Here is a 16,180-nt window from a genome sequence, read left to right on the forward strand (position 1 = left end):
GAGCAGTTTTAAAGCTGAGGTCACCACTGAAACAAATAGAATGCGACCCCCCCAGGAGGGGTCTTTAAGCGGTGAAGAATCTCAACCTCCTGGGGGAGGAGGGTCACAGGTTGGTGTGTGCCCCCAGCCCTCTGGCTGCTCATCTCTGTCTTAGAGGCCACCTCTGCCTCCTGTTACTTGAAATTAGAAACTGGCTGGGGGCTTGCAAAATAATTCAGTGAGGGCGGTGGTGCCAGGTCTGACGACCTGACTTCAATCCCTGGGACCCACGTGGTAAAAGGTGAGATCTGACTCACACACACACACACACACACACACACACACACACACACACACGAGAATGTTTTTAAAAAAGAAGCTGGGGCTGAGAGGTGGGTAGGTAAGTCAGTGGGCCAGTGGGTCAATGGGTCAGTGGTTAGTAACACTTGCTGCTTTTACAGACTTGGCTTAGTTCCCAGCCCCATGTCAGGCAGCTTATAACAGCCTAGAACTCCAGTTCTAAGGACTCTAGGGCCCTCTTCTGGCCTCCATGGGCCCCTGCACACAGGTGATGTACATATGTACACCCAGATGCACACACCCATATATATAAACTAGGAAGTATTTTAAAAGGCTGACCAGGAGCCAGTTGGTGCCACTGGTGTTAAAGTGGTGAAACAGTGAAGGACACTTGGCCTAAAACATGATGCTCTAGATTCCATCCCAAAGGCAAGCTGACTCCAGCCTCTATCCAGACCCTTTTCTCACTCCACTCTGCTCTGTGGATATAGGCTTGTTTGTGGTATCAGATCCCAAGCCTGTGTCTCCTGCTATGGTCCAGCCACTGAGCTACAGCTCTGGACCACTGCCAGTGTGTCCTATGGGTGGTCATACTCACTGTGCCCCAAACAAGTACATAGCTTAGGAGTCAGCCACAGGCTTCTCCTCTACATGAAAAAATTATAAATAATTTTTAAAAGGTAGAGCTGTGCATGGTGGTGCACAGCTTTTAAATGTCAGAACTCGGGAGGCAGAGGCAGGTATATCTCTTTGCATTCAGAGCCAGCCTGGGCTACATAGTGAGTTTCAGGCCAACCAGGTCTATAGAGTCTGCTTTAAAAAAAAATTGCCAGGCTGTAGTGGTGCATGTCTTTAATCCCAGCACTCGGGAGGCAGAGGCAGGCGGATCTCTGTGAATTCAAGGCTGGCTTGGTCTACAGAACGAGCTCTAGGACAGCCAGGGCTGTTACATAGCAAAACCCTGACTCAAAAAACCAAAACAAAACAAAAATTTAAAAGGGAAAAACAATGTCACTCTCTGGCCTTCACATGCCCCTGACTTCATCCTCAACATTGCATAAAATGAGTCAGGTTTTTTTCTAACCCTATCAAGTCACCTCTTCTGGGACTTTCTGGCTGCCTCCCTGGACTCCATTCCATAGCATGTCTCCAAGGAACCAAATGTGGCCAATGCCCCACCTTGCCCCAAAGGACTCTGGACTCTTGGCCCCGTTTGCCCCTATTTTCCAATCCAGACGTTTTGGACACACGGAGCACACAAAGTCTGTATTTAAAAGCATCACTGGTGGAGCTGGAGAGGTGGCTCAGTGCTCAAGAGCATTGGCTGCTCATTCAGAAGACCCAGGTTCAATTCCCAGCACCTACATGGCAGCTCACACCTGTCCTTAACTCCAATTCCAGGGGATCTGACACCCTCACACAGACATATGTGCGGGGCAAAACTTATCAATGAATCAATGAACACTAAGTTTTATATACATATACATATATAGATATGTGTGTGTATGTGTATATATATGCATACACATATATCTATATATCTATATGTATGTAAGCAATACTGGCTGAGTGGGTCAACATGACCCCAGTTAGGTCCTCCCCACCTGCTACAGGGGACGGCTTAAGCCTCCCTGTTCATGGCTTCAGCTGCTCTAGAAAATGTAGAAATGGCAGGCTGGAGAGATGGCTCAGAGGGTAAGAGCACTGTCTGCTCTTCTAGAGGTCCTGAGTTCAATTCCCAGCAACATGGTGGCTCATAACCATCTAGAGAGACATGGTGCCCTCTTCTGGCCTGCAAGCATACATGCAGAATGCTGTATACATAATAAATTAATAAATCTAAAAAAAAAAAAAAAAAAGAAATGGCTCTGATCACAAGATGTCCCCTACGACCCAAAGTGGAGCCCCAGAAAGTCACATGGTACTGAGCAGACCATGGCCCGGTTTGGGGAGGGGGAATAGGTTGTGTGAGAAAGCCTTGCTTTATGCTAGGGCCACACATACCTTCATGACTTATTTGTTGTCATTCCTTGCTGATCCCCCTTTAGACAGGGTCTTTCTATGTAGCCCAGGCTGGTGTTGAACTCATGACCCTCCTGTCTTAGTGCTTCTGTTGCAGGTGTTCATCACCATGTCTGGTTAATTTATTGATGTCTTTTTTGTTTGTTTGTTTGTTTTTTGTTTTTGTTTTTGTTTTTGTTTTTTTGAGACAGGGTTTCTCTGTGTAGCCCTGGCTGTCCTGGAACTCACTCTGTAGACCAGGCTAGCCTCGAACTCAGAAATCCGCCTGCCTCCTGAGTGCTGGGATTAAAGGCGTGCGCCACCACTGCCTGGTTTATTCTAACAACTTAACATTTGTAAGATTTTACTTAATGCTCTCCATCAGGATTTGTACTTGTGATAGACAAGTGTCACATCATGTAATTCTCCTCATGTCCCCTAGGGGGTGGCTGTGGTTATCAGGACAATTTTATAGATGAAGTAATTGAGGACAAGTCACCTCCCCAAGGTCTTGATCACACCTCTGCCTCCTTCCCATAGATAAGAAGGCCCAGAGAGGGGATGCCACCAAGTGAGATCACCCAGATGGGGTAGGACCTGGGTCTGTCTATAGCCAGAGACGGTGGCGCTGACTAGGCAGGAAATCAGAGCTGTGGACTGACAGACAACTGGACATGTTCTTGTGAATGGGGGAGGGGTGGAGACTAAGGATGAAAGCAAGACCCAGGTGCCATGTCAGCCACCCCCCACCCCCCACCCCTCACCCCCAGGTTCATGCTGGGTGGAGCCTTGGGAAGTGCACAAGTTAGGAGCAAGTCTACTCTCTGCTGTCCTTCATGCTGTGCTGTCCCCTGGGTGGCCAAGGCGCCAGGCCGGGCTGTAGATCTGACACCTCCTGCTGCCTGGCTCTGATCAGATTCTGGCTGTGGGGCAGGTGTGAAACTGAATGCTGGAGGAGGGTTGTTCTTTGGCCTGGATATAGCTGCCGACCCTAGCCCTTCCTTAGCGCAGGCTGGCCTTGCTCATGGTGACTTTCTTGAATCCTAGAGCACTGCTGCCCACCCAGGGCACTGCCTGGGCTACAGCCTCTGCCCCAGTCGCCAGACTCCAGGGTCCCCAGGGAGACTCCCACCAGGCCTGCTCTCAGGTGAGCCGACCGGATCGGATCGGGTTCCTTCGGTTTCATGTCCCGCATTGTTCTTGGCTGGGCCCTGGCTTATGAAACAGTAATGAGGGGCCCTGCTCCCGAGGCTGGCCCCTCTAAGGTTTCTGCTGCCTGGAACACTGCAGCCACCGCGGCCCAGAGTCGGGGCCTGGGAGGGTGGCAGCGTGGGGGCCTGAGTTGGAGCCCCCCGGGAAAGAGGGTGCTGACAGCCGCCAGCTGCCACTGCCGGAGCCCGCTGCCCAGGTAACCTGAGAGGAGGCGGGGCACAAGGTGCCATGGCCTTGTCTCCCACCACCAGGGGAGGGCCCTGCCGTTCTGGGAGGTGGAGGAAATAGGGGGGCCTTCTTGGAGGGGAGCAGCCATTCCTCTTGGCTGAGACCAGTACCAGTCTTTCCAGGCGGGGTCCTGCTGTTAGCAGTGCCAAGGGCTTGTGACCCTCTGTTTTTGACTTTGCCTCTCCTGTAGAGGAAGAGAGCCCTTCATTTCTTCTGGATCTCCCTAGCCCCTCTACCTTCAGACTTCCTCAGGCCAATCCCCTCTTTCCCTCTTGTCTTCTGGATGCAAGAGTGTCCTGGGGCCTCTAAGTTCCAGTTCTCAGGAATGCACACATAGATATTCGTCTACATGATCTTGCATACATATATGCATTAGTGTAGCTGACAGATCTGCACACATGCAATTGGGCACATATCACTCAACTATGACGTATGCATGGGTGCCCCAAACAACAGGTATTTATAAACAGATGTACCTGTTCCTAGACCTGTGCATGTATGTGTACATATATGTATATGTACTCCACTTGCTTGCTTGCCCACTTGCTCTGACCTGGGTCCCCAGGGCACCTCCAGCTGATGGGATGGTAGGTCTCCTTGAGCAGGGAGATCCCAGGAGGTGACTTCTGGAGACATCCGCCAGTCTGAGCTGGGAGGGGCTGTCTGGGTGAGGGGGAGGGGGAGTCCCACGTGGGACTGAGCTGTCTCCTCTCTCCAACTCGGGCCCAGGAGCCTCACAGCCCTTCCAGTGCTGAGGCACCCTACTGCGACCTGCCTCGCTGCCCACCGGCCCTGCAGAACCCACTCCGCACCACCACCTGTGTCGGCCAGTCTGTGCACAGCCTTGGTCTCGGCCTTGGGCAGGAGCCTCAGAGGTGGGTAGAGCCCCAGGCTTCAGGAATGGGCTCCCAGGGTGGGTTTGGGGGGAGGAATGCCCACCCATCCCCCACTGTGCATCTCTTCTTGATGACAGTGTCCATCTACAGGAGCTGGCATGGTTCACGTGGTCAGCCCACAAAGGGCTTTAGACATGATTCCTGGGGTCCCTGGAAAGCTCACACTGATCTGTTCCTGTTTTACTTGGGTCTCTGACCCTGGCCCTGGCTGTCTTTTTTGGTGGTTCTGCCCATCCCATAATTCCATGGGGTAGGAAATAGCTATGTACTTCTCCTGGTCCTTGTATATGGCTTTAAATGATTGAAGGTGCCGGGTGCAGTGGTAGATGGACATAATGCCAGCACTCAGAGGTGAGAGGATTTGGAGCTCAAGGCTAGCTTGGGTTACATAGCTAGACTCTGTCTCTGTTTGCCTCCCAAAAGGCTGAATGGTCCTCTTAGCAAGGGCACCTCTTATCACCCCTGCTTGACTGGGTCCTCCAGGCCTAAACTAGCCCCAGGTTCCCTACTGGGATCATGAGACTTTGAGAGGCCATGGCTCGAGGGTCCAGAGAGCTGGATCCTGCCTTCACATCTGCTGTGATGGGCTGCGGGACCTTTGGTCTGAGATTGCATCTCTTTATGCCTTACTTTTCCTGTTTGTAAAATAAGAGGGGCTGAGACTTTAGCTCAATGTCAGGCGGGTTTGATTTCCCATACATCGGATATAAAACTTAAAAAGAAGAGAGACCATACCAAATCCTCATGTGTGACAGCAAGCCTCCACCTCAGGTGGGCATTATTTTAAGAGAAAAGGGTGGCTCTGGCAGTCGATGTATTTTAGGAAATCTGGGAACACATTCATTAGTAGAATCTTTGATGGGGGACTTGTCAGAGCATTTGATTTGCAACCCCGTGTCGTGTGGTTTAGGCGTGAGGGTCACACATGAATGTGCGTAGAATGTTCCCTTCTTCCCTTATGGGTAGACCCCCTTTACCGTGTTCTCGCTCCTGCCTGTTTTATATTTTGGATTGGGGGCTTAGCCTTCAACAGCGGAGCCACCTCTCCAGCCCTCCTTACTAGTTTATAGGCCTGAGTGTGGGTCACTTTGGGAATACCGTGAGCCGCAAGCCTCTTCAGCCAGGGTCACAGGACTTTGTAAGGCGCACTTATTTCCACAGCGCCTGCCCACAGAGCTTGCTTCACCTCACGCTGCTTAACTGCCTTCACCTGGGAGCTAAGCTTGGTGTACCCACGGCTGCCCAGTCCCATGGGAGGGTGCGACGATGGGTCTAGGAGGTGGCTGATATACAGCCCAGCCCAGACACCCTCAGCACTGACCTTCTGTTCAGCAGGTGCAGCATAGTTCCCACCCTGGCTCGGTGTGAACACGCCCACATGTAGTACCCGGGTGGGCGGGGCTCAGTCCTTGACTCTGTTACCTTTTGAAGGGAAAGTCATTGATCTCTCTCCTCTTCCAGGGTCTGGTCCCCAACAACAGCTCTCCCTGCAGAGGGCCCTGCAGCTGCCCCAAAGAACAGACACCAGGACTCCGAGGGGATACCCTATCTGGAGGGCCTGGCCCGTAGCAGCTGCACTGACGACAACGACAACAAGGACGAAGACGAGGACCCTAACTCCAACACCAGCTCCAGCCAAGACAGCAATACCCCTCATGATACCAGCAATTCCTCTTCTGTGGTGAGCTGAGGGCAGGCATCTGGGGACAAGAACAGGGTCACCTGCTGTCCTCAGCCCTGGTGACAGGAGGAGCTTGAGGAAGGCTGAGCTTTTCACAGCAGAAACACTAGGCTAAGCTTAGCCATTGCTTTCCCTGCTGGGAGGGCAGGGCTGCTGGGCTGGCTCAGGGAGGAGGTGGGCGTGGGGCTCAGTGCATAGGGACTTTGGTTGAGTCACCAGCTGGCTCAGGTCTCAGGACTGAGAAGTAGGCGTGGTGTCCAGGGCAAGCACGAGACTGGCCCCAGCTCTGCCCTGGCCATGTGTTTCTGAGTCCATAACCAGTCCTAGTGTCCACTTCCAAAGGTGGAGGGAAGGGACTGGGCTTCGGAGCTGGCAGGGGCTGGCAGGAGACAGGAGCCTAGGGGTTGACCCTTTGCCTGCACACTCAGATTCATCCCATGAGACATCCCCACCCCACCAAAAGGGAAACTACAGAAAAGCAACAGCCTAGCCTGTTCACACACGTGGCAGGTGCCACGCAAAGGTCTCAGTGGACCTGAGCCCAAGAAAGGTTCTCCAGCACCCTCTAAGCTAGAGACTGCTGTGGCCCTGTTTGGATCTGAGGCCCAGAGACTGGAAGCACTTCACCTGAGATCACACAGCTGGGAAGCGGTGTGCCTGGGATGTGAACCTATTTCTCCCATCTGTGTGACTTTGGTCCAGCTTTTGGCTTTAATGGCTGTGTTTCCTCAAGCCTGACCGATGATCCACTGTGGCTGAGAGCCTCACATAGGCAGCAGGTGCCCTTAGAATCCTGTTATTCTGCCCTTCGTGCTGGGAGAACAGACCCAGGGGCCCTCTTCTCCTCGCCAACAAACTCTTTTCTCTTTAGCAGGATTGGGACACTACTGAGAGACCAGGGGTGGTCCCCAGCAGGAACAGACTCACAGAGATGATCCCAAGGAGGCCTCAGGAGGGACTGAGAGCTGACAGTGCTCGAAAGGCCACCAGGTCCCCAGCCCGAGGAGACACAGCAGGCCAGAGGAAGGAGAGTGAGTCCTTCCTGGTCTCATTACCATGAAGTGGTGATGGCCAAGGGCCCCTGTCTTCCTTGGAGGGACCACGTTTTTTTAATTGATTTATTTTTATTTTATGTGCATTGGTGTTTAGGCTTCATGTACTGACAAGTGGTTGCTGGAATTGAACCCAGGTCCTCTGGAGAGCAACCAGTACTCTTAACAGCTGAGCCATCTCTCCAGCCTTGAGGGCTCAAATCTTTTGTTTGTTTGTTTGTTTGTTTCTTTCTTTCTTTCTTTCTTTCTTTCTTTCTTTCTTTCTTTCTTTCTTTTGTGAGACAAGATTTCTTTGTGTTGTCCTGTCTGTCCTGGAACTCGCTCTGTAGATCAGGCTGGCCTTGAACTCTCAGAGATCCTACCTGCCTCTGCCTCCTGAGTGCTGGGGTTAAAGGTGTGCGCCACCATTACCGCCCAGCCAAGGGCTTGACTCTTAATAATAGACATTCCTTTATGGTGTGCCATACTGATCTCTCTAGAAAGATTGGAGCCTCTAAGTTCTCAGAGTCTGAAGCAGGCTGAACACAAATGGAATACCTGCCATAAATAGAACGATCAGGTGGGACTTCAGGTATGGCCGGGCCCAAGTGTTCAGACAATACTGCTGAAGTGGCTCTGTTCTTTGCTAAACCCTTCTCCAAATGATAGCATGATGTCCACCAGACGGACCAATCTGTGTCCCCCAGAAAAAGGGCTTGTCTTTCTCGTGACTACAGTTAAAGTCTCGGGAAGAGCTTGCACAGGGACCACTGTGTGTCATTTCAATGACCAGGTCTGGCCTCCTGTACAAACAACCTCATGGCCTGAGCTAGGAGGAGGAAGAGTCCCCAGAGGCAGTTGGGGTGCTGTTCTGAGAGAGGGGAGTGGGGACCTCTGTTGTGCCAAGTCTATAGAGGTTGGCGAGGTTAGCCAGCATCTTGCTGGGATGTGAGCCCAGTGTGGTGGGCACCATATTCTGTCCCTGGTATCTTTCCTCAGTATGGTCAGGAGTTGGAGATAGGATGCCTGCTACCTCCCACCCCCTTTCCTGATGGCAGTCCTGGCTTTTCCTGGTCCCTGCAGAAGTCTCATTAATATATACGAATGAAGTTGGGGTCTTGATGCTCTGGGGTCTCATGGGGAGTTAGCATGGACGCTTGCCCTAGAAAGCTCACCATTCAGCAAAGCAAACCGACAGGAGCCAGCTGTAGAGACCCAGAGCAGAGCAAGAGAATACACAGGAATAAGGGAAGACATGGGTACAGGCCTAGCACAGGACAGCTGTGTACCTTGGCTATTTAGACCAAGGAGAGCAGGGCCGGGAGGCAGAACTCTGTGACCCATTGGCAGCTGCAGTTTAAATGTGGGTAGGGGCGCACAGTAGGGGTGGGCTATGCCGGGGCCTCCTCAGCCTTGCCAAGCAGTTGGGAGTCTCTTCTCTAAGCATGGTTTGGGCAGCATGCAATCAGAATGCAGTGAGACAGGAGGATTAGAAGACAGGTAAATTCGTGGCCGCCACCTAGTAACATCTGGTTCAGTCCAGAGCTGATGCTGATGCTGAATTCCAGGGTGAGAGGTTGCTTGGCAACCAGGATGTTTCAGGGTACTCACAATGTCCCCTCAGACCACACTTGACCTACAGGGAAGGATTCCCTGAGGCCAGGGATACTGCAGCAACCAAGAAGCCACTCAGTGTCAGACAAACTGCCCTCCCTGATGTGACTTCTGGGGACAGGGTCGCACACAGGACCTTGGTGTGTGGGGGTGCATGCCTGTGACCTGGTGCAAGTGAGCTTTGGACTATATGTAGCTGAGGCTGGTCCAGAATTCCTGATCCTCCTGTCTCCACCTCCTCCATGCTGGGATTACTGATGGGGCCCTACCCAGTCAGGCTTTGTTTTGTGGCTCTTGAAAGTGGGTGGTACCCTCTCGGTGACCTACTTAGCCAGAATCTGTGGCCACTGTCCACCTGGTGGCCACTTGCTACATTGCAGTCAGGGGCTAACTAGGCACATCCCAGCTGGCACAGCTCACTAGGGAGGGTGAGGGGGGTGCAGGACACAGATTGCCCAAGCACAGCTGTGTACCTGCCCTGTGTGGAGGCCTCATCCTGTGAGAACCAGGCTCCTAGAGGATCTTAATGGGTGGGGCGGCAGGAAGCAGATCATCCAGTATGTGGCACAAAGGGAGGAGAGGCCGAACCAGAACCAGGGGTGGGAGCATTTTGTTTACTGTATACTTACTGTGTGCTGCATCCCTACTGTGTGCTGCACACCTCTGCAAGTCCCAGAGGCACCGTGGGACTGCAAGGCCCTTCCACACAGAGCTGCCAGGGAACAGGTCCTCAAGGAAAAAGTCATGAAGAAGGGCACGAGAGGCAGCCCCTGGGCAGGGACCCTAAGTACCAGAAGGCAATAGTTAGGCAAAGATGGAAGGCTGCTTCCGACACACATCAGCAAGAGAAACAGCCCTGGGGTTGTGAGGCTCCTGTGTGGTGTTGGAGGACCTCAAAGCGTGGGTGCTGAGCCTCAGAGAGTGGGCAAGGCGTGGAGAGGGGAAGGAGACCATTCCTGCACAGTCAGAGTCTTATTCCAAATCCAGCAGGGAGCCCCGGGATGGAACAGGACAGTATTTTCCTTCTTTTCATTTAGAAATAATCGTAGATTGGCTGGGATGGTAGCTATAGTGGCTACTGGACCCTTTGTCCAGGTGCCGCTGATGTTAGCTTCACGCCCAGCACAGAACATGTGCAGAGGGTGGAGTTAAGCAGTTCACATTGGCAGGGGCTGGGGTTTGTCTCTCAGCACAACACTTGCCTGGCAGTGTGAGACCCTAAGCCCCCGCCCCCGCCCCAGACCCAGACCCAGACCCAGAAAGAAAACTAAGACCATTAACCCAGCACTATAAACTACATATTAACCAGATCCACCAGTTTCCCTTCTACGATCCCTTTGGGCTTGTTTGTTCGTTACAAGATCTGGTTAAGGTATCCCTGGCCAGCGTCAACTTCTAAACCCCTAGGTGGCCACAACTTTACAGCAATCCTCCTGCATCATCCATCTCTCAAGTACTGAGATTACAGTCCCCACCAACCCAATATCCTTTTTCCTTTTATTCATTTATTTTGTTTATTTTTTTTTTAAAGATTTATTTATTTATTACATGTAAGTACACTGTAGCTATCCTCAGATACTCCAGAAGAGGGAGTCAGATCTCCTTACGGATGGTTGTAAGCCACCATGTGGTTGCTGGGATTTGAACTTCAGACCTTCGGAAGAGCAGTCTGGTGCTCTTACCCACTGAGCCATCTCACCAGCCCCCTATTTTGTTTATTTTATGTACACGAGTACACTGTCGCTGTCTTCAGACTGAGTCAGAATCCCATTACAGATGGCTGTGAGCCACCATGTGGTTGCTGGGAATTGAACTCAGGACCTCTGGGGGAGCAGTCAGTGCTCCCTGTGAGCCATCTCTCCAGACCAAAATCCTTTTACTAATCCTGGACATAATGCAGGCTCTCTGACTGCATTTAGTCACCTGGTCTCTGGTCCTTCCTCCTATGTCACCTTGCTGGCCTCTCCTTACCTGCCTGCCCCTCAAGGGTTGTGAGCAGGGCAGCCCAAGTCACCTTAGTTTGTCGGGAGGGTGGGGGTGGGGAATGATGACACTTGACACAGAGCACTCATGCCAGCATCCTCCTGAGATTGTCCTAACAAATGACAGTGACAGTGACATGAGTGGGGACCGGAGATGACAGAAGCAGGTGGATTTAGATGACATCATGTGGGGCCCAGGGTCACTCATGTGCAGAGAGTGACTTCAGGGACACCGGCTACCAGTGTAGCAGGTTGGAGGGGATGGGGCTGCGTGTAAAAAGAAAAGTGTCCTCATGAAGGCAGCCACGGTCACTACTTCACAGGGAGGAAAAGGACACACAGCTGGTGGCTAAGGGATTGAGAAGGGTGGTGGTTGACCCCAAGTCACGGTCGAGGGCAGTTCATTCATCCTTCAGAACAGCACCCCTGTGTTACGCCGCCGAATGTGTTAGTTATTTTATATCTGCCAGAAGAAATTTAAGGAAGGAAGGGTAAAGGATACAAATCAGCCAGGCACGGTGGCATGGTGGCAGTAGTGTGACAACCGGGCACAATGGATCTGTGGTCAGGAAGCACCTACGCCAGTGGTGTTCATCCTCCCTGATGCTGCGACCCTTTAATACAGTTCCTCATTGCGTGGTGGTGACCCCAACCCTACCATCATTTTCACTGCTACTTCATAACTGTGATTTTGCTACTGTTTATGAATAGGAATGTAAATATCAGTGCTTTCCGATGGTGCTAGGGAGACCCTGTGAAAGGGTGATTCTACCCACCCAGGTTGTAACCCCCAGGTAGAAAAACGCTGATCTAGATATTCAGAGCCACACCACGCCCCACCGACCCTGTGTCTTCTCTTTTTAAAAGTTCATTTATTTATCTGTACGTGGGTGTGAATTTACACACATGTATACATACACGTGCCAAGGTGCTTGTGTGGAGGTCAGAAGACAACTTCTCCACCATGTGGGTCCTGGGAATCAAACTTAGATCCTGAGCCTTAGCCGCAGGCAGGCACATACACCTGCTGAGCCATCTCACCAGCCCTCCCCTGCTCTCTCCTAATTAGTCACTCTGGGGGGCAGGGGTGGGATATAATACTCCCCATATTTCATCCGGCCCTTTCTTCTTCCGTTAACCCAAACTAGAAGCACCCTCACAGACATGCTCAGAGGTTTGTCCCCTGGGTGAGTATGTCTTGTTGACAATATCAACTGTCACAGGCCGTAACCTGCTCTGTGCGAGACCTGGCATTCTGCATCTTTTGCAGACATGCAGGTGCCCATTTAACCAGCAGCTGCACTAGCCTTGAGCATTTCCAGCCTCTGGGATAAGTGTCTGGGACAGGAGGGTAGGAAGAGTGAGTCCTTTGGTGTAGGCATAGGTACAGGCAACAATGTCTTGGCGCTCATGAAAGAGGGTTCTTAGAAGTCATTGTGTATCCATGGCCTGGCAGTATTGGGGTACCTATACTAGTCTCAGTCTCTTTGGAACAGACACTGAAGCCTATTAGAAATAGGTTGGGGGCTGCACTAGCTTTCTGTCCTGCCTGGGCTACTCTCCTCACCTTAAACGTCTTCATTTCTCTCCAGATTCTGGCAGTGGTGGACAGAGCGCTGGCCAGCACTGGGCAAAGCTGCGATCAGAAAGCGGCTACTTCTCTCTGGAGCGACAGCGCTCAGGGCAAACCCAGGCTTCCTCCGGGACACCACCGAGCGGACCTCGGGGCACCACCCAGGCTTCTTCTGCCCAAAGGGATGTTTTCCAGGCTGCTCCTGCACAAGAAGCTCCCCAAACCTCCTCTCTGCCCCGAAACACCCAAAGGGACACACAGCGGAGCACCCCTAGAACCTCCTCTCCTTCCAGAGTATCCCAGCGGGACACTCCCAGAGTCATGTCCACCCAGCGGAAGAATACTCCTCTTTCCTCTCCCCTCAGAGCCACTCCAGAGACCCTAAAGATCTCTGCACCAGAAGATGGCACCCATGTTACACCATCTCCATGTGTCCAAGACTCCTCTCTCAACAGAACCAGCCAGCGGGACAGCTCTAGAACTCCCTGTATCCAGTGGGACAATCCCAGGGCCTCCTCTCCCAACAGAACTACTCAGCGGGACAACCCTAGGACTCCCTGTACCCAGAGGGACAATCCCAGGGCCTCCTCTCCCAACAGAACTACTCAGCGGGACAACCCTAGGACTCCCTGTACCCAGAGGGACAATCCCAGGGCCTCCTCTCCCAACAGAACTACTCAGAGGGACAACCCCAGGACTCCCTGTGCCCAGAGGGACAATCCCAGGGCTGCTTCTCCCAACAGAAGTACTCAGCGGGACAGCCCCAGGACTCCCTGTGCCCAACGGGACAATCCCAGGGCCTCCTCTCCCAACAGAACTGCCCAGCGAGACAACCCCAGGACTCCCTGTGCCCAGCGGGACAACCCCAGGACCTCCTGCACATCACAGAATACCCCCAGGACCCCTTCTACCCAAGCAGATAAGACTACAGCTTCCTGCAGCAAATGGGAGCATCTGCGAAGCGCCTGCACCCAGCGAGACAACCCCAGGACCTTCTCTCAAGGCTGCACCCAAAAGGACAATCCAGGACCACCCTCGCCCCGCCGTGCCACTCAGGGGAGTAATTCCAGGAACCCTTCCCCCCACCGTACCAACAAAGATATCCCTTGGGCTTCCTTTCCCCTTCGGCCAACACAGAGTGACAGTCCCCGAACCTCATCTCCATCGCGCACCAAACAAAACCAGGTGCCTTGGGCATCCATTTCTCTCCGGCCAACCCAAGGGGACAAGCCTCAGACCTCAGCTCCTACCAGGCTAGCTCACAATGACCCTCCCCAGCAGTATTCGCCATCCCTGGCCACCACCTCCTCCTCCTCTCATAACCCTGGCCATTCCAGTGCCTCTAGGACTTCATCGCCTCTTCACGCAGCACCTCGAGGGGCTCCCCAGACCTCTTTGGAGTCCTCTCAGCCACCCTGCACTGTGTGCATCGGGCACCGGGACGCACCTCGCGCCTCTTCCCCACCTCGCTATTTTCAGTACGACCCTTTCCCCTTCTTCCCAGATCCCCGCTCGTCTGAGAGTGAATCGCCCCACCACGAACCCCCCTACATGCCGCCTGCAGTGTGTATTGGGCACCGTGATGCCCCCCGGGCCACTTCGCCACCTCGTCACACCCAGTTCGATCCCTTCCCCTTCCTCCCAGACACATCAGATGCTGATAATGAGTCCCCGCAGCACGACCCCCCTCAGTTTCCCCCACCAGTGTGCATCGGGTACCGCGACGCTCCGCGGGCCTCTTCCCCACCACGCCAGTTCCCAGAGCCCTCCTTCTTCCAAGATCTCCCCAGGGCCAGCACAGAGAGCCTTGTCCCTTCCACAGACTCTATGCATGAGCCGCCCCACATTCCCACTCCTGTATGTATCGGACACAGAGACGCTCCCTCCTTCTCCTCCCCGCCACGCCAGGCCCCCGAGCCTTCCCTCTTCTTCCAGGATCCTCCTGGGACCAGTATGGAGAGTCTTGCTCCTTCCATTGACTCTCTGCATGGCTGCCCACTGCTGCCCCCCCAAGTTTGCATCGGCCATCGGGATGCACCCAGAGCCTCCTCTCCTCCCCGCCACCCACCTAGTGACATAGGTCTCCTGGCACCCTCACCTCCACCAGGTAGCTCGGGCTCCCGGGGCTCAGCACCCCCAGGGGAGACCAGACACAACTTGGAGAGGGAGGAGTACACCATGCTGGCTGACCTGCCCCCACCCAGGAGGCTGGCTCAGAGGGGGCCAGAGCCCCAGGCACAGGGCAGCAACGAGGGCCGTACCCGCAGCCCTGGCCGAGCAGAGGTGGAGCGCCTCTTCGGGCAAGAGCGCAGGTGAGCCAGGGCAGGGGCAGCCAGGTGGGCTGGGGAGGAGAACAGTTGGAAAGTTCCAGAAGCAAGAGTTCAAGCCCTGCTGCCCACTGGCTGTACAGTCTTGGGCAAGTCACTATCTATATATTAGGTGTTCCCCCCCCCCCCAAGGTTGAAGTAATACTATGGGTAGCCAGGTAGTCAAAAACACAGGAGCCTAACAGTCTAAAGCTACCCTATATCCTGTGATACCTGATTAAAGCAATTTAACTTCCCTTAAGTCTCAGTTTCCTCATCTGTCAAATGAGGAGAGACTATTACTAGCACATTGATTTTTATTGAGGGGAAACTCCAGAAGGGTTTGATCCGGAGTGGTGGTGGGTTTTAGTGTTTCTTCCCTGCATGAGGGAGAAAAAGAAAGTACCTGTGACTGGTTCTCTGTGCCTTGTGGGAAGACAGGCACGCTGTTTTCCATGTATGGTCCGGGGCTGGGGCTGTAGCTCAGTGGAGGAGTGTCGGTAGCATGCACAGACCCTCTGCTTGATCCACGGCTCTGAGTGGATCAACGCCTTGGGTTTTATTCCTCTGGGTGCTGGGGATGGATCCCAAAATGTACATCTGCCAAGGAGATACTCACCCCGGAGGGGCTCCCAGAATTGCAGACTTTCAAAGGTTAGGCATTACCTTCCAGGGACAGGGCCACAGAGTCTGTGAATGTCCTAAGGCACCAGAAGCATGCTACTGTTGGGACCCCTCCCGTCCTCCTGCTTGGCTGGCTGGGATTTCTCTCTTCAGCAGGGCCAGCCCCTGAGGTTTTTGTTTTTTAAGAGATGCAGTTCCACTAATTAGAGACAAGAGAAATAAGGTAGGGCATGACTAGAAGTCTGGAAGCATTGTGAGTATTATCTAGTGGGTTTTCGTATATGACTGAGTGGGACACCCCCCCATGGTAACGTTAGAACATTCCCAGCACCCTCTTTCGTTGAGACAGGGTTTCTCTGTGTAGCCCTGGCTGTCCTGGAACTCACTCTGTAGCCCAGGCTGGCCTCGAACTCAGAAACCCGCCTGCCTCTGCCTCCCGAGTGCTGGGATTAAAGGCGAGCGGCACCACTGCCCAGGTCTGGCACCCTAAGATCCTTTTCTTTGCTGGCCCTCATTTCTGTAAGATCAGAATTTGGACAAGAAGTTTTATCTCTTCTTCGAATGCCCGTCCCCTTAAATTGGATCCATTTCCTATCCAAAAGAGAAGCTTTGTTGACCCTGGCACTCATGTGTTTATTTTCTTTGGTCTTTAAAAAAAGGAAACCCAATTTTGGAGAAGGAGTGGGTTGGAGACAGGGTCCCTTTGCAGCCCAGGTTGTCGCTGAACTCACCGTGTAGCCAAGTGTTGGGTGT

General features: G+C 53.1%; 1 protein-coding gene across 9 annotated transcripts in view; it reads left to right on the top strand.

The window, feature by feature from the left end:
• Positions 1-16,180, top strand: part of Triobp (TRIO and F-actin binding protein) — a 58,146-nt gene that overhangs the window by 6,054 nt on the left and 35,912 nt on the right. For 5 of the 9 annotated variants that reach the window (XM_006520284.1, XM_006520286.1, XM_006520287.1 and 2 more), the window contains exons 4-8: positions 3,328-3,427; positions 4,450-4,595; positions 6,078-6,297; positions 7,169-7,328; positions 12,517-14,809. In XM_006520284.1, the coding sequence (XP_006520347.1) occupies positions 3,328-3,427; positions 4,450-4,595; positions 6,078-6,297; positions 7,169-7,328; positions 12,517-14,809 (2,919 nt within the window). Of the gene's footprint in view, positions 1-3,327; positions 3,428-4,449; positions 4,596-6,077; positions 6,298-7,168; positions 7,329-12,516; positions 15,066-16,180 lie in introns of those variants that run through there. The other 4 variants (NM_001039156.1, NM_138579.4, XM_017316365.2 and 1 more) reach the window with 2 other exon arrangements.

Source organism: Mus musculus, chromosome 15, assembly GCF_000001635.26.
Source record: "Mus musculus strain C57BL/6J chromosome 15, GRCm38.p6 C57BL/6J".
NCBI lineage: Eukaryota > Metazoa > Chordata > Mammalia > Rodentia > Muridae > Mus > Mus musculus.